Raw genomic sequence first — 23,416 nt, forward strand, 5'->3', positions numbered from 1 at the left:
CTGGGTCCCTGTGTACTGCACAGAGAGACATTTACAGAGTGTGCCACTGGGTGGTGCTGCAGGACACAGAAAGACCTTTTTTCCAAAATAAATTTTAGTCATCATAAAAAACAAACTATATACAACAATAAAACAGTGCAAACCTTTATATTTGTGTTCGGATCAATCATTAGTTTTACCTTATATAAAAAACAGCACCGATGCCACTCGTGTGGCTCCCTGGGGTGTTACCCCAATCCCGTATTTACAATATTTAAGGGGCTTCCTTGCCTGACCCCGCCCCTCCCTCTCCACTGCCAGAAGAATCCTAAACTGTAGTCCTTCCCCACCGAGCCCTTGCGTTGGCTGCGCCCAGCTTCAGTGCATCCCTCAGCACGTACTCCTGCAGCCTGGAATGTGCCAGTCGGCAGCTTTGCTCTTCGGACGTCTCGCCGTGCTGGGAGACCAACAAGTTTCAGGCAGACCAAAGGGCGTCTTTCACGGAGTTGATGACGTTCCAGCAGCAGTTGATGTCCGTCTCCATGTGCAGGAAGACCAGTGATCCGCCCGTTGTCCCAGGACCTGACTGAGTTGTATCCTGGGCCGTTTATCAGCCCACAGCCGTTGGGCCTGCACCACCTCTCAGTAGGATCAGCCAACTCCTCATATCTCTTGGGTCCCTCGTTATCTAAAAATCTATCGCTCTCAGACTTGCTGCTGGCACCCTTGTCGGCGGGACCCTCGTGCAAGGATTGGTGCTGGGACCCTTTGTTGTTTGTGCTGCATATTAATGACTTGGATGTGAAAGTGGGAGGTATGGTTCGTAAGTTGGTGGATGACACAAAGGTTGGTGGTGGTGTGGAGAGCAAGAGAGGTTCTGAGGTTACAGCAAGATACAGATTAGGTGGAAGGTTGGGCAAAGTGTTGGCAGATGGAATTTATAAGATATTTATTAGTCACATGTACATCGAAACACACATTGAAATGCATCCTTTTGCGTTACTGAGAACATGCTGGGGGCAGCCCGCAAGTGTCGCCACGCTTCTGGCGCCAACATACCATGCCCACAGCTCCGAACCTGTACGTCTTTTAGAATGTGGGAGGGAACCAGAGCACCCGAAGGAAACCCACGTAGACACGGGGAGAACGTACAAACTCCTCACAGACAGTAGCTGGAATTGAACCCGGGCCACTGGCGCTGTAATAGCGTTACGCTAACCACTACACTACCGTGCATAATCCTGACGTGTGTGAGGTGATGCATTTTGGGAAGTCAAATAGGGGTAGGCCATCTACAGTAAATGATGGAGCACTAAGGAATATTGATGAGCAGGGAGACCTTGGGTTCAAGTCCTTAGTTCCCTAGAAGTTTCAGCACAGGTGGATAGGGTGGTGAAGGCAGCATATGGCATTCTTCTTAGTTCGCAGTGGAGAAAAGTTAGGACTTAATATTGCAACTTTACAAAACACTGGTTAGACCACACTTGGAGTATTGCGTGCAGTTCTGGTCACCACATTATTGGAAGGATGTGATTTGTGTTGGAGTGTGTGCAGAGGTGGTTCACCAGGATGTTGCCTGGATTGGAGGATATTAGTTATGGGGAGAGACTGGATAGGCTGGGCTTGATTTCTCTGGAGCGAAGGAGGCTGAGGGGTGACCTGATAGAGGTTTATACATTCATAAGGGGCACACGGTGGTGTAGCGGTTAGCATAATGCTATTACAACACCAGTGATCCAGGTTCAATTCTGGCCACTGTCTGTAAGGAGTTTGTACTTTCTGCCCGTGTCTGCATGGGTTTCTTCCAGGTGCTCCAGTTTCCTCCCACATTCCAAAGACGTACGGGTTAGGAAGTTGTGGGCACGCTATGTTGGTGCCGGAAGCATGGCGACACTTGAGGGCTGCCCCCAGAACACTCTATGCAAAAGATGTATTTCACTGTGTGTTTCAATGTACATATGACTAATAAAGATATCTAGGGTAGGTGGTCAGAATCTTTTTCCCGTGGTAGGTTAATCAAAAACAAGAGGGGATAGATTTAAGGTGAAAGAAAGAAGTTTTAAATGGGATTTGAGGGGTAGGTTTTTCCACACAGAGAGTGGTTGATACTGGGACCTCGCTGCTAAAGGAGGTGGTGGGATCGGATACAATCGCAACATTTAAGAAAGATTTAAACAGGCACTGAAGTGGGAAAGGCATACAAGGATATGGGATAGGTGGAGATGGGCAAAAAGGTCAGCAGAAACGTGCTGGGCCGAAGGCCTGTTTCTGTGCTGTCCATCACTATGAGTAGAATATACTGAGCCTCCGCAGAATTAAGATTTTACAACGCTGTGTGAGTAGATTCCTCCTCATCACCTTTGTAAAGGGAATGGATGGTAATAAATTAGTGTGGATTGAGGATTGGTCAACAGACAAAACACCAAGCAGGTCATTTCAGCTTGGGCTACTGTGACGGTGAGGTGCCGCCGGGATTGGTGCCGGGGCCCCAGATGTTTACAATCTATGTCAGTGACTTGAATGAGGGGAACAAGTGTAAGAGGTTTAAGTTTGTTGATGATACCAAGTTGGCTGACAGTGTAAGGTCGATACAGAGAGGCTTTAGGAGAATATCGGCAGGCCAGGGAATACAATGCAATCAGTTCATGTCTTTGCATTCATGGTTTCATCAAGATTGGTGGAGTTGTGAATTGTGCAGAAGACTGGCGATGAATACAGTGGGATATAGATCAGCTGCAGATGTGGGCAGAGAAATGGCAGATGGAGTTTAACCCGGATAAATGTGAGGTGTTGCACCCTGGTGGGACTAATGCCAAGAGGCAGTACACTCTTAAGGGCAAGACCCTTTAACAGTGTTGAAGAGCAGAGAGACCTTGGGGTGCAAGTCCATGACTCATTGAAAGTGGCTACTCAGGTAGACAGGGTGGTTAAGAAGGCTTATGGAATGCTTGCATTTATTAATCAGGGTATTGAGTACAGGAGTCAAGAAGTTTTGAAGCATCTCTATAGAACTCTGGTTAGGCCGCACTTAGAGTATTGCGTGCAATTCTGGTCACTTCACTATAGGAAGGATGTTGAGGCTTTAGAGAGGGTGCAGAGGAGGTTTACTAGGATGCTGTCTGGATTAGAGGGCATGTGCTATCAGGAGAGGCTGGACAAACTTTGGCTCTTTTCTCTGGAGCGGTGGAGGCTGAAGGGCAATCTGTTGGAAGTGTATAAAATTATGAGGGGCATAGATAGAGTGGACAAGCAATATCTTTTTCCCATTATTGAGTGATCCAATACCAGAGGGCATGCATTTCAGGTGAGAGGGGGTAGGTTCAGAACAGGCATGAGGGGTATGTTTTTTACTGAGAGAGTGGTGGATGCCTGGAATGCATTGCCTGATAGGGTGGTGAAGGCAAGTTCATTGGGGCTGTTAAGAGTGGCTTGGATAGGCACATGAATGAGAGGAAGATAGAGGGACATGGGCATTCTGTAGGTAGGAAGGAATAGCTATGTCGGCACAACATTGTGGGCCAAAGGGCCTGTTCTGTGCTGTACTGTTCTATGTTCTAAGTCAATACTTTCATTGTGTCATCAAACCCGTACGTCTTATATAGCCTCGTTGAACAATGCACCCATCAAATAGGAACACAAGCTCCACCCTTACCTGCCCAGTCTCAGGGAGAGGACAGTGGTCCATACCTGTCAGGAGAACCTTGCCTGTAGCTGTATGGGTGTAGCAGCTTGTCCTGGGCAGCCAATGATCTTTGTCCTCTCCTTTTCACAGAACGCCTTTGTGTCCATCTACCTGATCAACTGTTTCAGCCGCCTGATCGACCTCTCGACCACCGTGTCCGACCTCGCAGGCTACACACACAGGTAGGTAACAGCATGCCGGTTCTAGGGGAGATTGAGAGAGTGTAGGGGCTGAGGGAGACAGGGAGGGGAGTTTGGGAAAGGGTGGGACAAAGGGAGAGGGAGATCCCGAGTGTGTAGGGGCAGGGAGGGAGAGTGAGGAGGAGTGGCAGGAAAAAGAGTGAGAGTGTGGGAGAGAGTACAGACTGAGCAAACCAAATCAGCAGTAACAGTGTGGTGGACAAATTCATGGTGTGCAGAAGGGATGGTTTTCTTGATCAATATGTTGAAGAATTGACTTGGGAGCAGGCTTTTTTTTACACATAGTGTTGTACAGTGAGAAACAGTAAATTATTACTGAGGTTGTTGAGGAGCCTTTAAGGAAAAGTGAACATAATTTGGTAGAATTTTTAAAGAAAAAAAATGGAAATAATTTAGTCCAATCTGAAACCAGGGTCTTAAATCTTGTGTGCAATTCTAGTTGCCCCATTATAGGAAGGATGTGGAGGCCTTGGAAAGAGTGCAGAAGAGGTTTAGCAGGATGCTGCCTGGATTAGAGGGGATGAGTTATAAGGAGAGGTTGGACAAACTTGAGTTGTTTTCTGTGGAGCGTCGGAGGCTGAGGGGAGATCCAATAGAAGTTTATACAATTATGAGAGGCACAGATAGAGTAGACAGTGAGAATCTTTTTCCAAGGGCTGACTGAAAGTCATAGAGCAATGCAGCACCGATACAGGCCCTTCGGCCCAACCAGTCCATGCTGACCACAGTGCCCACCCAGCTCATCTCAACTTTCTGCTTTCAGCCCATATCCCTCCAAGCCCCACCTCTCCATGTACCTATCCAAGTGCTTCTTAAATGATGCTGCCTCAACCACTTCCTCTGGCAGCTCGTTTCATATACTCACCACCCACTTCATGAAAAAGTTGCCCCTCAGGTCCCTTTTAAGTCTTTTCCATTTCACCCAAAACCTACGTCCCCTAGTTTTGGACTCCCCTACCCTGGGGAAAAGACTGTTACCGTCCACCTTATCTATGCCTCTCATAATTTTAACCACTTCTATAAGGTCGCCCCTCACTCTCCTGTGTTCCAAGGAATAAAGACCTAGCCTGGCCAACCTCTCCCTATAACTCGGGCTCTCCAGTTCTGGCAACATCCTCGTAAATCTTCTCTACACTCTTTCCAGTTTAATCACGTCTTTTCTATAACAGGGTGACCAAAACTGTACACAGTACGCCAAATGTGGCCTCACCAGTGACTTGTACAACTGCAACATCATGTCCCAACTCCTGTCCTCAAAGCCATGACTGATGAAGGCCAGTGTCCTAAACACCTTTATCACCACCCTGTCTACCTGTGAAGCCACTTTCAATGAACTATGCATTTGTACTCCTAGGTCCCTCTGTTCCATTACACTCCCTAGTCCCCTACCATTCATAGTATAAGTCCTACTCTGGTTTGACTTTCCAAAATGCACCACCTCACACTTAACTGTATTGAAATCCATTTGCCACTCCTCGGCCCACTTCCCGAACTGATCAACATCCCCCTGTAACCTACAATAACCTTTTTCACCATCAACAACACCTCTAATTTTGTGTCATCTGCAAACTTACTGATGTGCATTCACATCCAAATCATTTATATAAATAACGAATAACAAGGGTTCCAACACCGACCCTGCGGCACACCACTAGTCACCGGCCTCCATTCCAAGAAACAACCTTCCACCACACCCTCTGCTTCCTACCTCCGAGGCAGTTTTGAATCCAACCAACCAGCTCTCCCTGGATCCCATGGGACCGAACCTTCCAGACCAGCCTGCCATGCAGGGCCTTGTCGAAAGCCGTGCTAAAGTCCAAATAGACGACATCCACTGCCCTACCCTCATCTACCTTTTTGGTTACATCTTCAAAAAACTCTCAAGGGTTCGTCAAGCACAACTTGTCATGCACAAAGCCATGCTGACTCCTCCTCACCAGACTCTGTCTATCCAAATGCTGGTAGATCCTGTCCCTCATAATTCCCTCCAGTAACTTCCCCACTACTGATGTCAGGCTGAACAATCTGTAGTTCCCTGGTTTGTCCTTGCTACCCTTCTTAAACAACGGAACAATATTAGCCACCTTCCAGTCTTCGGGAACTTCACCAGTGGCTAACAATGAAGCAAATATTTCCGCAAGGGCTTCCACAATTTCTCCTCTAGCTTCCCACAAAGTCCAAGGACGTACTCAGTCATGTCCTGGGGATTTATCCACCTTAATGCACTGTAAGGCTGCAAATACCTCCTCCCTGGTAACATGAATGTCCTCCAAAACATCTCCACTAGTTTCCCTTGTATCTTGAGCAACCATGATTTTCTCCCCAATAAACACCAAGGAGAAATATTCGTTAAAAATCCCACCCATCTCTTGCGGCTCGAGACATAGGTGGCCCTGCTGATCTCTATGGGGACCCAGCCTCTCCCTGGCCACCCTTTACTCTTAATGTAACTATATAACCTCTTGGGATTTTCCTTAACCTTACTTTCCAGATCCACCTCATACCCTCTCTTTGCCCACCTGATTTCCCTCAAGTGTATCTTAAATGTTTTTATTGTCATCAAGGGATTCACTCGACCCCGAGCTCCTAAACCCAACGTATGCTTCCTTTTTCTTGACCAGAGCCTCAATATCTCTCGTCATCCAAGGTTCCCTAAACTTGCCAGGTTTACCTTTCACCCTAACAGGAACATGCTGCTCCTGGACTCTTGATATCACACTCTTCAAAGCCTCCCACTTGCTATTCATTCAATTCCCTTCAAACAGGCTCACCCAATCGATACTGCGAGATCCTGTCTAATTGCCCCAAAATTAGCCCTGCTCCAGTTTAATACTGTAACCCGTGGACTTGTTTGATCCTTTTCTATCACTATCTTAAGACTAATAGAATTATGGTCACTGGAGCCAAAGTGCTCCCTGACTGCCACCTCAGTTACCTACCCTGCCTCGTTCCCTAAGAGGAGGTCCAGTATTGTACACTCCCGAGTAGGGCCCTCTAGTTATTGACTCAGGAAACTTTCCTGGACACATTTCACAAATTCCACCCCGTCCAGGCCCTTAACACTCTGGGTAGTCCAGTCAATACTGGGGAAATTAAAATTTCCCACTAATACAACCCTATTATTCTTACAACTATGAGCAATTTCTCTACACACCTGCTCATGTTCCTGCTGACCATTGGGGGCGTCTATAATACAGCCCCACCAGAGCGACCCTCCCCTTCTTGTTTCTAAGTTTTACCCTTATGGCCTCACTGGACAATCCCCCAAGAATGCCATCTCTAAGTACTGCTGTTACGTCCTCCCTTATCAAAAAGGCAATGCTCCCTCCTCACTTACCTGTACCTCTGTCACACCTGAAGTATCTGTAACCTGGAATATTGAGCTGCCAGTCCTGCCCTTCTCTCAGCCAGGTTTCTGTAAGTACAAGTAGCAGTTTGGAATGCAAAAGGTGTGTTGGGCCTTTATTTCCAAGGGGATTTAACTACAAGAGCAAAGACGTCTTACAGCAATTACACAGGGCCCTGCTGAGACCAGAGCTGGAATATTGTGTGCATTTGAATCACTAAAGTGTAAAGGGCTATGGTGAATGGGATTAGTGTAGGCTGGTGCTTGATGGTTGCCATAGACATGGGCCGAAGGGCCTGTCTCCGTGCTACAAATCAATGAATGAGTGTGGGGGGGGACAGGGAGGGAGGGAGTGAGTGTCGGTGGGGGGATAGGGAGGGAGTGTGTATGGGGGAGTGGGTGGGGGTGGGGGAATAGGGAGGGAGGGAGTGGGTGTGTGTGGGGGTGAGGAGGGAGGGAGTGGGTGCGTGTGAGGGTGGGGGGGATAGGGAGGGAGGGAGTGTGGGGAGTCAGGGGATAGGGAGGGAGGGAGTGAGTGTGGGGGTGGGGAGGGAGGGAGTGGGTGTGTGTGGGGGTGGGGGGGATCGGGAGTGGGTGTGTGTGGGGGTGGGGGGATAGGGAGGGAGGGAGTGAGTGTGGGGAGTGGGGGATAGGGAGGGAGTGTATGAGGGGGGAGAGGGTGGGTGGAGGGACAGTGATGGTGGGGGTGGAGTGGGGAGGGAGCCCACTGATGAAGTATAAACCTTCCCTCAGTGCAGTGTAACCCTCCCCCTGCCTTCTCCAGCCCCTCACTTGTCCCAGTTCCTCACTCTTTCCCCGGGGTTGAGGGTGTGCAGCACTGAGGACCCCGTGACCTCACCCCCCCCCTCACTGCTGCCCCCTCGTGGGCACTTGTCGGGTTCACCTGGTTGGCTTCACTCAGCACTCACAGCTCACCCAGGGGTGGGGATCAGTGCTGGGACCGATGCCAGCAGGCTGCCCAACGAAGGGGTGCCAGTGGCGGCCCAGTGGGGAAGAGCGGTGAAGTCGAGGTTTATTCCTGGCTGCCTTTGGGGCCAGTCTTCACGTCCCAGCGATCCTCACCCTGTCTGTGTCTCTCTCTCTCCCCTGCACCGTCGCTAACAGAATCGGCGAGCTGCAGGAGGTGATCGCTCAGCTCTCCAAGTCGCACCGGAGAGGCAAAGGCTCAGCAGTCAAAGACCCACCCGAGTTTGAAGAGTAAGTCTTACCAACGACAATGAACACTGCCCCTCTCCTCCCCTCTCCTCCCCTCTCCTCCCCTCTCCTCCCCTCTCCTCCCCTCTCCTCCCCTCTCCTCCCCTCTCCTCAACTCCAACCAGCTCTGCTCTGGCTCATCTTTATACAGCACAGAATCAGGCCCTTCGGCCCAACTCGTCCATGCTGACCAAGTAGCTAGTCCCATTTGGCCCATATCCCTCTAAACCTTTCCTATCCATGTACCTGTCCAAATGTCCTTTAAACCTTGTAATTGTACCCGCCTCTGCAGCTTCCTCTGGCAGCTCGTTCCATATACCCACCACCCTCTGTGTGAAACAGTTGCCCCTCGGGTCCCCTTTAACTCTCTCCCCTCTCACCTTAAACCTGTGGCCCTCTTGTTTTAGTCTCCCCTGCCCTGAGGAGAAAGTTCATCCGCCTCAAATGTCGGCCTCAGCTTTTGCCTCCGGAAAACTCTCCTGGTGAAGAGCCACACAAGCACAGAGAAAGCAGCCATTTGGCCCGACATGCGAATGCTGTCCTCTCCTTTCTCATCCCAGAAACATTGACCAAACCGAACATAGGCGGAGGAGGGGGAGGGGTTGATGAAGTAGATTCTCCTGTGGATTACATGACGCAGGAGGCCATTCAGCCCACAGGTCTGTGCTGGCTCCCATTCGTCCCATCCGCCCGCTCCCTTAGTCCTGTAACATCCACTGTCACACTTGCCCATCATCTCCTCTTTGATTCTTTCACCCATTAACAGACACTGAGGAGCAGTTCACCAATTAACCTACCAGTAACTCGCTTGGGATGTGGGAGGGAACCGAAGCAGCAACCCTTATAGTCGCAGAGAGAGCGTGGAAACTCCACACTGGCAGCACCACAGGTCAGGATGAAACCTGGGTCCCTGGAGCTGTGAGGCAGTAGCACTACCCACTGCACTGCCTTGCTACCCAAAGTCACCACCAGCTTCACTCTTTGCTTCCACCAGAAACATCCTGTTGCTTTTCTCCCCAACATTGCGACGATTTGAGGCATCGACTTCTGAGGTCCCAGGCTCTAGAATTTTCTGCCCAAACCTGTCTTCCACCCCAAACCCCCTCACCCAGTAACCTCTGTCTTGTAGAGCTCCCCCAAAAAACCTACCTCTTTGACCAAGCTCTCATTCTCCCGTCCGAATCTTGTCCAGTGTGACTGTGTGTCGGATTTAATCTGACAATGCTCCCGCTGAATACCTTGGAATGTTTTAGTGTATGAATGCAAACTGCTGTTGATGAGATACAAGCAATGACACTTGCAGTTTGGGGAGAGTAGATCAGGAATGAATTATTTCCACCATTCAGCTAGTTGGTTCTTTGAAGTGTACAAACTGAACATCAAAGGGAGTTTAGTGCAGGGTTCTTGGGTTATCAAGATCCAAAAAAGAGTAGAAACAATCTGTCAAAAGGAATGTGGATAAACGTTTCCAGCAGGAAAACATGAATATATACAGGGAGAAAGATTAGGATCAGTGATTGTCTATCTGAGAGAGCTAGCAGAAGGCTATGGGCTGAATGGTCTGTGAGTTGAAAAGTATAATTCTGTGGTTGCCCAGGATCTGCAATTGGCAGCTTCCTTATTTTTCTTATTTATTATTTATTTGTTTTTCCAAGGTCAAATCTCAGAAAATCCCTTTTATTAAGAAGGCAAAATGCTCTTCAGAGTGTGGGCCCTGGGTCCTTGTGATCCCTCCAGAGAGCATGCATGGGAACATTGGACCAGTGTGGGATTGTCTCCCATGGCTCTCCCTGGTGGGACTGACTGTGGCCGCAGCTACCAGCCACAGTGAAGGTGCAGGTTATTGAAAAGCAGAAACAAACACAGGTGCTAGGAATCTGAGATTAAAAAAAATGGCAAATGCTGGAAATACTCAGCAGGTCAGGCAGCATGTGAGGAGAGAGAAACGGTCAGCGTTTCAGGTCTGAAGCCTGATATTAGAACTGGGAAAGAGAGTAAACGAACGGCTTTTCTGTAGCAGAAGTAGAATGGGAGGGATTGGTAGAACAAAGGGAATATTTGATCGGGTGAGATGAGGACTTCGAACATGGAACAGTACAGCACAGGAACGGGCCCTTCGGCCCACCATGTCTGTGCTGACCATGCCAATCTAACCTGTCCCATCTGCCTGCACAAGGTCCATATTCCTTCTTTCCTGACCTGTTCATGTGCGAAATGCCTCTTAAACGTTACTGTTGTATCTGCTTCCACCTCCTCCCCTAACTGGGTCAATGTGGCATTTAAGAAACATATTATGAGTCTTTGTGTTGTGTTAAGTGTTGCTAACAGCAGGGCTGTGGGATATATCCCATAGACCAGACTGTACTAATGGAGAGAGAACAACAGAGCAGAAATGGCCAGTTGTACGGAGAGAGGATGCAGGTTACTTACTGTTGTAGGCTGAGGATTAATGGACAGTTGGTGATTTCTGGGCCGGTTCAATGACAGCTTCCACCCCTCTGTGGTAAATTGATTTATTATTGTCACATGTACCGAGCTACAGTGAAAAACTTTGTTTTGCATGCCATCCAGACAGATCATTTCATCACATCAGTACATTGAGGTAGTACAAAGGAAAAGCAATAACAGAATGCAGAATATAGTGTTATAGTTACAGAGAAAGTGCAGTGCAGGCAGACAATAAGCTGCAAGGTCATAATGAGGTAGACTGTGAGGTCAAGAGTCCGTCTTATCGTACTAGGGGACTGTTCAATACTTATACCAGTGATAGAAGCTGTCCTTGAGCCTGGTGGTATGTGTTTTCAGGCTTTTGTATCCTCTGCCCAATGGGAGAGGGGAGAAGAGAGAGTGTCCAGGGTGGGTGGGTCTTTGATTATGTTGGCTGCTTCCCCAAGGCAGCAAGAAATGTAGACAGAGTCAATGGACTGGATGCTGGTTTCCGTGATGTGCTGAGCTGTGTCCACAACTCTCTGCAGTTTCTTGGGGTCTCGGGCAGATCAGTTGCCGTACCAAGCCGTGATGCATCCGGATGGGATGCTTTCTATGGTGCATCTATAAAAATTAATGAGGGTCAACAGGGACATGCTGAATTATCCTCCTGAGGAAGGAGAGGCACTGGTGAGCTTTCTTGGCCGTGGCATGTGATTAGCAGGTTTGGAGCAGGAACCTTCAGCACGTCCCACTGACTGCACCTCACCACTCCAGTGGATTGGAAAGACCATGATGCCCCACCTCTGTCGCTATTCCCACCCTTCCCTCTTCCATCTGCCAATCACCCCTCCTCAGCTGGATCTACCTATCACTTGCCAGCCCTTGCCCTACCCCTCCCCCTCAACCCTTGATACTGGCTATCACCCCTCTACTCTTTCAGTTCAGGTGAAGGGTCTCAACTTGAAAGGGACAGTTGACCTTTTGGGTCGAGGCTGTCCATTTCTCTCCACAGATACTGCCTGACCCACTGAGTTCCTCCAGCAGTTTGTTTCTCCCACAGTTGAGAGAGAGAGAGAGAGGGAGAGAGAGAGAGAGAGATCCACCGAGTTTGCCAGGAGTTGGTGGTGTTGTCCTCAGGATGTGACGGGGACTCTCAGGTCTCTAGGGGGTGTGCTTGTAAAGCTGACGTTGTGGCCTTCTTCAGGAGCAGTGTGGATTCAGAAGAAGAGGAGGAGGGGGACTCCAGCCACACTGCTTTTACCCTGGACCGGGTGTCCTTCACCGCCCCCTCCTCCGAAGAGCCGTTAGTGAAGAACTTAACTCTGAAGGTCGCCGCAGGACACAGCCTCCTGGTCATGGGCAACACAGGCACTGGGAAGACCACTCTGTTACGGGTACTGAATGGATTATGGGAGATTACCCACGGTAAGACTTGGACCAGTTTGCAAACCATTCCACGCAGAGGATTGCGCCACTCCCCGCCCAGATCTCTCCCAGTGCTCTGAGCTTCAGTGAGTGTAGCTCTGACTTACTGGTCAACCACTATCTCACCCCCGGACCTCCCCACCTGTGGGAAGGAGGGTTCCCAGCTCAGGTCCCACCAATCCAGGCTGATGCTCCAGTGCGATGCTGAGGGAGCCCTGCATTGTCAGCAGTGCCCTCTTTCAAATGAGACACTAACCCATGCCCCAGTGTGCTCTCCCAGGTGCATACAAAAGACCCCATCTTATGAGGAGCTACAAGGCCTGTGCTTTTGATCCAGAAACACGAGAGGGAATCCCGCCATGGCAGATGGGGAATTTAGAGACAAAGAATTGTACAGCACAGAGGCCCTTCAGCCCACGCCATCCATGGTAGCTGTGATCCCTGTCTCCACTAATCCCATTTGCCCACATTAGGCCCATGTTCCTGCAGTCCTTTCCTGTCCAAGGATCTGTTCAGTTAAATAAATAAATCTGAAATTACTGGCAACCACTGAACAGCCGGATAAGATGGTTGTGAAATCTAGAACGTTAGAACAGTGCAACACAGGAAAAGGCCCATTGTCCCAAAGGCTGTAACCATTCAGTGATTTATAATTTGACGAGTCTATGCAGGAAACGTGTTGGCCAGTTTGCATACAGCAAGATCCCATAAAGCAACAATGTGCTGAAGACGAGGTAAACTGCTTCAGCCCAAACCTGGTTCACTGATGTCCTTTAGGGAGTGAATTCTGCCGTCTTTATCCTATCTGGCCTGTTCTTAACTTGGACCCGCCAAAGTGATTGATGCGGATCTTCCCTCTGGAATGGCCCGGCTAAGGCATCAGTTCAGTGGGGCGATTGGGGACGGGTAATAAATCCTGGTCTTGGCAGCGACATCTACGTCCCCTCAGTGACTGAAAAGGACGGGAAGTTGTTTCCGGTGGTACCAGCCTTACAATTATAGACACAAATACGTCACAAATTACGGCTCTGTGGGAGCTTGCTGTGTGTAGATTATCTGCAGTGTTCCCACATTACACCACACAAAAAAAAATCGGCCATGATTGAATGGCGGAGCAGACTCGATGGACCAAATAGTCTAATTCTGCTACTCTATGTTATGGTCTATTGCAACAGAGACTTCACTTCAAAAGTATCTCAACAGCTTAAAGCAGGTGGGGATCTGCTGAAGGAGGAGTGAAGGGTTCTATGGAAATGCAAATCTACCCATTCTTGCCACCTCAAGTGTGGACTATGTTCCTCTCATAGAGTCATACAGCATGGAAACAGGCCCTTTGGCCCAACTGGTCTATGCTGAGCAAGATTCCCATCTAAGCTAGTCCCAATTTGGCCCATATCCCTCTAAACCTTTCCTGTCCACATTCCTGTCCAAGTATCTTTTAAATGTACCTGCCTCAACTGCTTCCTCTGGCAGTTGGTTCCATATACTGAGCACCCTGTGCATGAAAAAGTTGCCCCTCAGGTTCCTATTAAATATCTCCCCTCTCACCTTCGACCTATGCCCTCTAGTTCTTGATTCCCCAACCCTGGGAAAAAGACTTGAGTGCATTCACTGTAGCTATGCCCCTCATGATTTTATACACCTCTATAAGATCGTCCCTCATTCTCCTACGCTCTGATAAATAAAATTCCAGCCTGCTCAACCTCTCTCCATCACTCAGCCCCTCGAGTCCTGGCAACATCCCCTCATGTCAGAGATTGGGAACTCTGTGCTGGGGGGGAGCCTTGGTGAGAAAATTGTACCATAGAAACAGTCTTTGTAGTTGGGACTGAGCAGAGTTCATGGACAAGTGTCCCTGCTATTCCCTGATGTTGCAATCTTACAGGACAAGCACTGCGTGAGGACACACTCCTCCCAGTCATAGTACAGCACGGAACAGGCCCTTCAGCCCGACTGTTCCATGCCGACCACAGCATCCTCCCTGCTAGCCCCAGATGCCCATGTTTGGCCCATAACCCTCTGAGCCCCTCCCCTCCATGTACCTATCCAAATTCCTCTTAAATGTTGCAATTGTACCTGCCTTGACCACTTCCTCTGGCAGCTCATTCCAGGTACTCACCACCCTCTGTGTAAAGGTGTTACCTCTCAGGTCTCTTTTAAATCTCTCCCCACTTATCTTGAATCTGTGTCCTCTAGTTATGGACTCCCCAACCCTGGGGAAAAGACTATGACCGTCCACCTTATTCATACCCTTCATGGTTTTATAAACTTCTATGATATCATCCCTCATTCTCCTATTGTCCGTGTCTGTGTGGGTTTCCTCCGGGTGCTCCAGTTTCCTCCCACATTCCAAAGACGTACGGGTTAGGAATTTGTGGGCATGCTATGTTGGCGCCGGAAGTGTGGCGACACTTGCGGGCTGCCCCCCAAATCACTACGCAAAAAGATGTATTTCACTGTGTGTTTCGATGTACATGTGACTGATGAAGAAATCTTATGTCCAAGGAATAAAGATCCAGCATGGCCGACCTCTCCCTATAACTCAGGCCCTCTAGTCCAGGCAGCATCCTTGTAAATCTCTTCTGCACACTCTCCAGCTTGACAATGTCTTTCCTATAACAGGGTGACCAAAACAGTACACGATACTCCAAGTGCGGCCTCACCAACGACTTGTTTAACTGCAACATAACGTCCCTACTCCTAACCTCGATGCCCTGACTGATGAAGGCCAGCATGCTAAACGCCTTCATGGGCAATAGACCAGGGTTAAGGTCCGCTCCACTCCCCACTTCTGAAGGGGCACTGAGAGGCAAGTATGGGAACACAGTCAATCACAGCCCTCCACAGCTTTGTAACCCACATGGGAAACAGAAGCTGAAGTGCACACAGACTGCTGGAGGGACTCAGCGGGTCAGGCAGCATCTGTGGAGGGAAATGGGCAGTCGATGCTTCGGGTCAAGACCCAATATCTGCACTGAAAGATCGAGGGGAGGTAGCCGGTATAAAAGGGTGGAGCAAGAGCTAGCAGGCGATAGGTGCTCCCCCTCTGTCCCTTTTCTCTCTCCTCCCGATCCACCTGGCTCCCGTCACCCTGTGTCTTTCCCCTCCTCTAACCTCTCCGTCTGCCCATCACCCACATTTTCCTCTCACTAGTTTCCCCCCTACCCTGCCCTCTCCATCTCCCTCACTTTATTCATGGCATATCCCCTTTGACACTCACCAATTTTTATCGATGCATCATAGAAAGCATCCTATCTGGATGCATCACGAGTATAGTACGGCAACTTGGAGTATTGTGCAACTTGGAGCATTATGAACACTTGGAGTATTGTGTTCAGTTCTGGTCGCCTCATTTTCGGAAGGATGTGGAAGCTTTAGAGAGGGTACAGAGGAGATTTACCAGGATGCTGCCTGGATTGGAGAGCCTGTCTTATGCGGATAGGTGGAGCAAGCTTGGGCTTTTCTCTTTGGAGAGAGGACGATGAGGGATGACTTGATAGAGGTGTACAAGGTGATAAGGCATAGATCGAGTGGACAGTCAGAGACTTTTTCCCAGGGCGACAATGGCTAACACGAGGGGGCATAATTTTAAGGTGATTGGAGGAAGGTGTAAGGGGGATGTCCGGGGTAAGTTTTTTTACACAGTGAGTGGTGGGTGCGTGGAACGCACTGCCGGCAGGGCTGGTGGAGGCAGATACATTTGGGACATTTAAGAGACTCTTAGATAGACACATGAATGATAGAAATGTGGGAGGGAAGGGTTAGATAGATCTTAGAGCAGGATAAAATGTCGGCACAACATTGTGGGCCAAAGGGCCTGTACTGTGATGTAATGTTCTATATAACTGCTCTGCCTGTGACCGTAGGAAACTGCAGAGAGTTGTGGACACAGCTCAGCACATCATGGAAACCAGCCTCCCCTGCATGGACTCTGTCTATACTTCTCGCTGCCTCGGTAAAGCAGCCAGCATAATCAAAGACCCCACCCACCCCAGGACATTCTCTCTTCTCCCCTCTCCCATCGGGCAAAAGATACAAACACCTGAAAGCACGTACCACCAGGCTCAAGGACAGCTTCTATCCTACTGTTATAAGACTATCAAACTTTTCCCTAGTACGATAAGATGGACTCTTGACCTCACAATCTACCTTGTTATGACCTTGCACCTTATTGTCTACCTGCACTGCACTTTCTCTGTAGCTGTGACACTTTACTCTGCATTCTGTTATTGTTTTCCCTTGTACTGCCTTAATGCACTGTGTAATGAATTGACCTGTACGAACGGTGTGCAAGACAAGTTTTTCACTGTACCTCAGTACATGACAATAATAAACCAATTCCAATGCTCCAGCTTCCTCTCCTATCAGATTCCACCATCTGCAGTCCTTTGATGCCTCCAATCACCTCCCAGCTTCTGACACTGTTTCCACTCCCCCTCCCCCATCTGCCCTTCACCCCCCTCACCTGGATCCACCTATCACCTGCCATCTCCTGCTCCACCCCTTCCCTCCACCTCTGTGTGTTATGTGATGCTTTGTGCCTGTGATGCTGCTGCAAGTAAGGTTTTCATTGCACCTGTGCATGCATGTACTTGTGCACGTGACCATAAACTCTACTTTGACTTTGACCCTTTATGTTATCTTTCTGCCCTCTATCTTTCAGTCCAGATGATGGGTCTGGACCCACAACATCGACTGGTAAATAGGTTTATTATTGTCAGATGTACTGAGGTGCGGTGAAAAACTTGTCTTGCATACCGTTCATACAGATCAATTCATTAAGATAAGATTAAGATAAGATAAGAACAATAATAAGTTAATATAAGATTTCTTTATTAGTCACATGTACATCGAAACACACAGTGAAATGCACCTTTTGCGTGGAGTGTTCTGGGGGCAGCCCGCAAGTGTCGCCACACTTCTGGTGCCAACATAGCATGGCCACAACTTCCTAACCTGTACGTCTTTCGAATGTGGGAGGAAACCAGAGCACCCAGAGGAAACCCACGCAGACACGGGGACAACGTACAAACTCCTTACAGACAGCGGCAGGAATTGAACCCAGGTCGCTGGCGCTGTAATGGCATTACACTAACCGCTACACTACTGTGTCTGCCTTATCTTCAATAGTCTTATAACAGCGGGATAGAAGCTGTCCTTGAGCCTGGTGGTACGTTCTTTCAGGCTTTTGTATCTTCTGCCCGATGAGGGGGGGGAGAAGAGAGGTGGTCCGAGGTGGGTGAGGTCTTTGTGCATTTCCCTCCACAGATGCTGCCTGACCCGCTGAGTTCCTCCAGCTTTCTGTGTGTTGCTCCAGATTCCAGCATCTGCATTCTCTGTGTCTCCGGAGGCAAGAGTACATCCGACAGCCTCTCGAGTCAGCTCCACCGATCAATGTGGCCGGACCTCACCCACTCGCCTGCACAGTCTCCACATCTTCGGATTCCCATGCTGTGGGAAAGCCTTTGAGCTGTCGGTGGGTGTTGAGCACAAGTTGAAACCTCACACTCCTGATGTGTTCTCTCTCTCTCCACCTGCAGGCTCTTTCCACATGGAGACTTGCTTTGGGCCCCGTGGGATTCTCTTTCTCCCCCAGAAGCCATACTTCACCGACGGAACCCTCCGGGAGCAGGTAGACATTGGGGGGGGGGGGGAGGGGGGTACACGGCAGGAATCTGGGGTGGGGGAGGAAGGTGGGGCGTGGGGTGATGGACAGATGCAGATGGTGGGATGGTCGGGAGTGTGGAAGGAGTGGGAGCAGGGACCCTTTGTCTTGAAGTTACTCAAGTTGGGGACAAGGGTGGTGGGAAGGTGGGTTAGGGAGCCGTGGTCACTCCTGCCCATCTCTCATAGCCTTACACACCCCCCGCCCGCCCGCCCCACCATTTCTTCCTAGAGTGAGAGGACCCAAGGGCAGGAGCGTTGCTAAGGAACTCCGTCCAGGAAGGCGGAGGGAGGGGATGCAGTGGGAGGGTGGGGAGAACACCGAAGGGGAATGGGGGAGGGAAGGAGAGACCTCTGGGCAGAGACAACAGGAGCACTGGGGAGAGGGGAGCTGACTATTAGGGAAGTGTGGGAAAGAAGCCCTGTGCTGGCAATAGGCAGGGTCAACTCCAACTTAAATATCTGGGCAGTGATTGGGACGGGAGTGTGGGAATGTTGGGTCGGGAGGGAGAGTACATGATTCCCAGGAAGGACAAGGTAACCACAAGGTAAGAAATTGGCCATTCAGCCCCTTGAGTTCCATGCACTCCCAGAATCTGTCCATCGTGTTGCTCAGGAGCAACAAACAAACTGCTGGAGGAACTCAGCGTCTGTGGAGGGAAATGGACAGTCACCGTTTTGGGTCTGGATTATACCCCAATCCTGATGAAGGGACTTGACCCGAAACATCGACTGTTCATTTCCCTCCACGGATGCTGCCTGACCCTCTGAGCTCCTCCAGCAGTTTGTTTGTTGCTCCAGGTTCCAGCATCTGCAGTCTCTTGTGTCTCCATTTTGCTGCTCGGCTGTTGTTTGGCAAAACCATTAATAGTCTCGTTTCTTTAAACAGGTGATTTATCCTTTGAAGGAAATTTACCCTGTCACAGGTACTGTATTGCACATCATTCTGTATCCCAGGCCCTGTGGTCTGATGGGGTTGTGACACTGTTGAATTGTACCTCATAGGATCAGCAGATGACAAGAGGATCCTCCAGTTCTTGGAGGTGACTGGATTGGTAAGTTGGTAATTGGTTTATTATTGTCACATGTACTGAGGTACAGTGAAAAACCTTGTACTGCATGCCATGTGTACTGATCATTTCACAAAATCAGTACATTGGGGTAGTACAAGAGAAAAACAATAACAGAATGCAGAATAAAGTGTTACAGTTACAGAGAAAATGCAGTGCAGGCAGACAATAAGGTGCAAGGCCATGATGAGATAGATTGTGAGGTCAAGTGTCCATCTTATGATACTAGGGAACGTTTCAGTAGTCTTCCAACAACGGGATGGAAGCTGTCCTTGAGCCTAGTGGTGAATGTTTTCAAGCTTCTCTATCTTCTGCCCAGTGGGAGGGGCGAGAAAAGAGAATGTCCAGGGTGGTTGGGGTCATTGATTATGTTGGCTGCTTTTCCGAGGCAGCAAGATGTGTAGACCATGGAGGGTACTCCCCCACCCACCACCCCCCCACCAATTGACTGTCTATCATTCTCACTGCCTCAGTAAAGCAGCCAACATAATGAAAGACCCCACCCACCCCGGACATTCTCTCTTCTCCCCCCTCCCATCGGGCAGACGATACAAAAACCTGAAAGTACGTGCTCTCTCAATGCTTGTTTCTCCTACAGATGCCAGAGTTAGGTATTTCATTTGTCTTATTATAGCCAGTGCTACTTGGACACGTTTAGAGTTTGACAAGAACAGGCGATTGTGGAAATGCCTTCCGGACCTCATCGTATCAGCCAGGGCCACTCTCAGCCGTAGGCTGGGGGTCTCCAGACCACCTCAGAGACTTGAACTCAGAAATCTAGGCTCTTACTCCATTCAAAGCGAGGTCATCTGGGCAAGACATTAAACCGAGGAGCAACACACAAGGTGCTGGAGGAATTCAGGGGGTCAGATGAAATGTTGACTGTCCATTTCCCTCCACAGATGCTGCCTGACCCGCTGAGTTCCTCCTTCACTATGTGTGTTGCTCCAGACTCCAGCATCTGCAGTTTCTTGTGTCTACATTAAACTAGGGCCCTGTCTGTTTTCCCAGAGCTCGATGTGGAGAGGAAACTGATCCAAACCCTACAGGGTGACTGAAAACATGTTCAGACTTTTGGCGAATAACTAAAAAGGGTTCCTTTTCTTTCAGGAGTCCCTCCTGAAAAGGACCGGCGGGCTGGATGAGAGAGTTGACTGGAACTGGTGAGTCACTCCTATTCTGCTCCAAGAGGTTTTGGTGTTGAGTTTGTGACTGTAATCTGCAGTGCCCACAGTTTTTTCCTGGCTGCAAGCACGTGTGTTGTACTGGACCCCAACATACTGGCGGGCTTGGGGTCTGTGAGTTACTTCAATTACTTTGGTCCCAAGGTGACTCGACACATCACAGCGTTGCATGCTTAGTGCTGGATTATTGTTTGCAAGAGTGTTCCTCCCACGTGGTGGAGACTGTCAGCTGGAGCCACCAGAAGGGGCTGGACACCCACCTTGTGTGGATGGGGACTGAAGGCTGTAGATGGACACAGATTGAGTTTGCTGTCTCATCTGCTCACTGTGAGAGTGGGGGAGGCGGGGAGGGGGAGGACCTCTCGGAGACTGGCAGTGACCTGTCCGGGTGAGTATCTCTTTTCTGGCACAAATATCTCCTCCAGGTTAATCATGATATGAACTTCTTGATGGCTGCCATGATTGTTCCTTGTTCTCTCCTCTCCCCTACCTGCTGGTCTCATATTCCCTGCCCGCTGGGACCTCCCTCACTTTGATGTGTCCTGCCCACTGGTCTCCCTATGATGGACCAGCCTCCCTGGTGCCTCCGAGTCACTAGTTCCAATCCCTAACATCTACCTGAAGCTCTCGTTCCATTCTAGAATCAGGCAACCTCAGGAATTCCTAATCTTTTGATGGAGTATTCCAGATTATCCCTTGGGAATGAACTTTGGTTCCAGATGTCCGAGGGCCTTCATCCAGGTAAGTTAATGGTCGCGATTCCCAGCCCAGCCTCGAGTCTCACTGAGTGATCCAGCGTGCCAACACCATGAGTAGAGTCATAGAGCAAAACAGCACGGAAACAGGCCCTTCAGCCCAACTGGTCCATGTTGACCTAGATGCCCATCTAAGATAGTCCCATTTGCCTGCAATTTTTGTAGATAACTTCATTAGTCACATGTACATCGAAACACACAGTGAAATGTATCTCTTGCGTAGAGTGTTCTGGGGGCAGCCCGCAAGTGTCGCCACGCTTCCAGCGCCAACATAGCATGCCCACAACTTCCTAATCTGTACGTCTTTGGAATGTGGGAGGAAACCGGAGCACCCGGAGGAAACCCACGCAGACACGGGGAGAACGTACAAACTCCTTACAGACAGCAGCCGGAATTGAACCCGGGTCGCTAGCGCTGTAATAGCATTACGCTAACCGCTACACTACCCTTCCCGCCTATTTGGCCCATATCCCCTCTAAACCTTTCCTATCCATGTACCTGTCCAAATGTGTATGTTCTCCGGTTTCCTCCCACATTCCAAAGACATACGGGTTAGGAAGTTGTGGGCATGCTATGTTGGCGCCGGAAGCGTGGCGACACTTGCAGGCTGCCCCCAGAACACTATGCAAAAAGATGCATTTCACTGTGTGTTTGGATGTACGTGACTAATAAAGAAATCTTTAAAAAAAAATGTCTATTAAGTGTTGTTACCTGTCCCTGCCTCAACCACTTCCTCTGCTCCCACTGAGCCCACCATAATCCAGCAGAACATCTCCCAGTGGGAGCCCAACTTCCTGTGCCTCGATCAGCAAGACAGAGACCAGCAGGAGGTGGAAGGGTTGGCTTGGGCTGTCAGGGGGGACCGTCCCTCGGAAGGCTGCTGGTCAGTTCTGAATTGAGATCGATTTCTGGGATGACCTGGTGTTGTAGTTCCTTTGATGCCCGAGAAGACGTTACGGAGGCTTCATCCTGGGAGGCGGTGAGGATTGGGTAGGAACTCGGACAACGTGCAGTCCTTCCACAAAGTGTGGTGAGGGGTCTCTGAATCTGATTGGCCTGCTGGTGTTCTCCTCTCCAGGTATGATGCGTTGTCTCCAGGAGAAATGCAGCGGTTGTCCTTCACTCGACTCTTCTACCACCAGCCCAAGTATGCAGGTTGGTCTGTGCTGTCTGTTGGTAGAGATACAGGGGACTGCAGATGCTGGGATCTGGAGCAACGCACAATCTGCTGGAGGAACTCAGCTGGTCAGGCAGCATCTGTGCGTTGGGGGGGTGGGGGGGTGAAATTGTCAACAGGATGCAGGGCTTCGGCCCAAAACGTCGACAATTCCTTTCCTCCCACAGATGCTGCTCGGCCCGCTGAGATCCTCCAGTGGATTGTTTGGCCACTGGTAGTATTGGATATCCTGGCCACGGGCTCGCCAGGGATGGAGCCCTCCCTGAAAGCTGGTTTTGTCCAGATCCTTGGCATATTCCAAAGCCCCCACAGTCCTGGATGCTTTTAAGAGTGAATTTGTTGACTGTCGGTTGGGTCAGAGGGGTGGGCTGGGGTTCGATGATTGGGAGATGCTGGGGCCATGGTGCACGTTCTTGTTTTCAGTGGTTAGGGCTCAATGAATCCAAGTGTTTCACTCGGACAGCTTGGCCTGCAGGTGACTTCTTCCTGGTGCTGGACAGTGTGTGCGGCCCTAGGAGCCTGCATCTTACGTCCTTCCAGGTGACACAGCACGAGCTCGACAAATGGAGCTCCAACTCAGGTCCCGTTTACCACCTGGAGTATTCACAACCCAAGGTGGCCCCTTGGCCAGCATCTTCCGCCACCTCCGGTGCACCCAGGAGGGCCATTCGTTAGACTGTGACCGCTACACCTTCAGCCCTTGCCCTGGGATGGAAATGGCTCGCAGTGGTTTACCTACCCATTTATTTCTGAGGTAAAACTTGCTGGTGTTTTGATAGTGCGTGCCTGGAGGACGGTGTGATTGGTGCATAGCCCTATCAGTTTTTGGGGAGCTGGGTCGAAATCCAGGCCTGTCCAATGAAGTGATGGTTATCCCGGGCTGCAAGGTCCACTGTCAAATGGGCAGTGCCCACCCACTGGATACACCTGCCACTTGACCAATGACAGGGAGCAGGAACTCACTGTCAGCTCGAGAGGTTGAGGTGGTTTTTAAGATGTGTTTAAGGAGAGGGATGAGTCCTGAATGGAGATGCTGAGGTGATTGGGTGGGTTGAAGCATTAACACCGATGTGGACCATCAGGGCCAGATGTCTTGTTTCACAAGATCCCAAGACAAGGGAGCAGAAGTAGGCCATTCGGCCCATCGCGTCTGCTCCAAAGAAAAGAAAGGGAAAAAGAAAACAGAAATGGGGGAATGTCCATGAGAAAAAAAACTATTCCTTTCTAGCCCCAATTTCCGGCCTTATCCCCATATCCCTTGATACCTTCACTAATTAGATAACTATCTA

At 49.7% G+C, this 23,416-nt stretch overlaps 1 protein-coding gene across 3 annotated transcripts in view; it reads left to right on the forward strand.

Annotated features, from left to right (window-relative positions):
- Positions 1–23,416, forward strand: part of abcd4 (ATP-binding cassette, sub-family D (ALD), member 4) — a 50,987-nt gene that overhangs the window by 23,079 nt on the left and 4,492 nt on the right. For all 3 annotated transcript variants that reach the window (XM_052011168.1, XM_052011176.1, XM_052011184.1), the window contains 8 exons: positions 3,752–3,843; positions 8,333–8,425; positions 12,057–12,277; positions 17,818–17,909; positions 18,831–18,867; positions 18,947–18,996; positions 20,122–20,174; positions 22,029–22,105. In XM_052011168.1, coding sequence (XP_051867128.1) covers positions 3,752–3,843; positions 8,333–8,425; positions 12,057–12,277; positions 17,818–17,909; positions 18,831–18,867; positions 18,947–18,996; positions 20,122–20,174; positions 22,029–22,105 — 715 coding nt within the window. The remainder of the gene's footprint in view (positions 1–3,751; positions 3,844–8,332; positions 8,426–12,056; positions 12,278–17,817; positions 17,910–18,830; positions 18,868–18,946; positions 18,997–20,121; positions 20,175–22,028; positions 22,106–23,416) is intronic.

The sequence above is a fragment of the Pristis pectinata genome, chromosome 1 (assembly GCF_009764475.1).
Source record: "Pristis pectinata isolate sPriPec2 chromosome 1, sPriPec2.1.pri, whole genome shotgun sequence".
NCBI lineage: Eukaryota > Metazoa > Chordata > Chondrichthyes > Rhinopristiformes > Pristidae > Pristis > Pristis pectinata.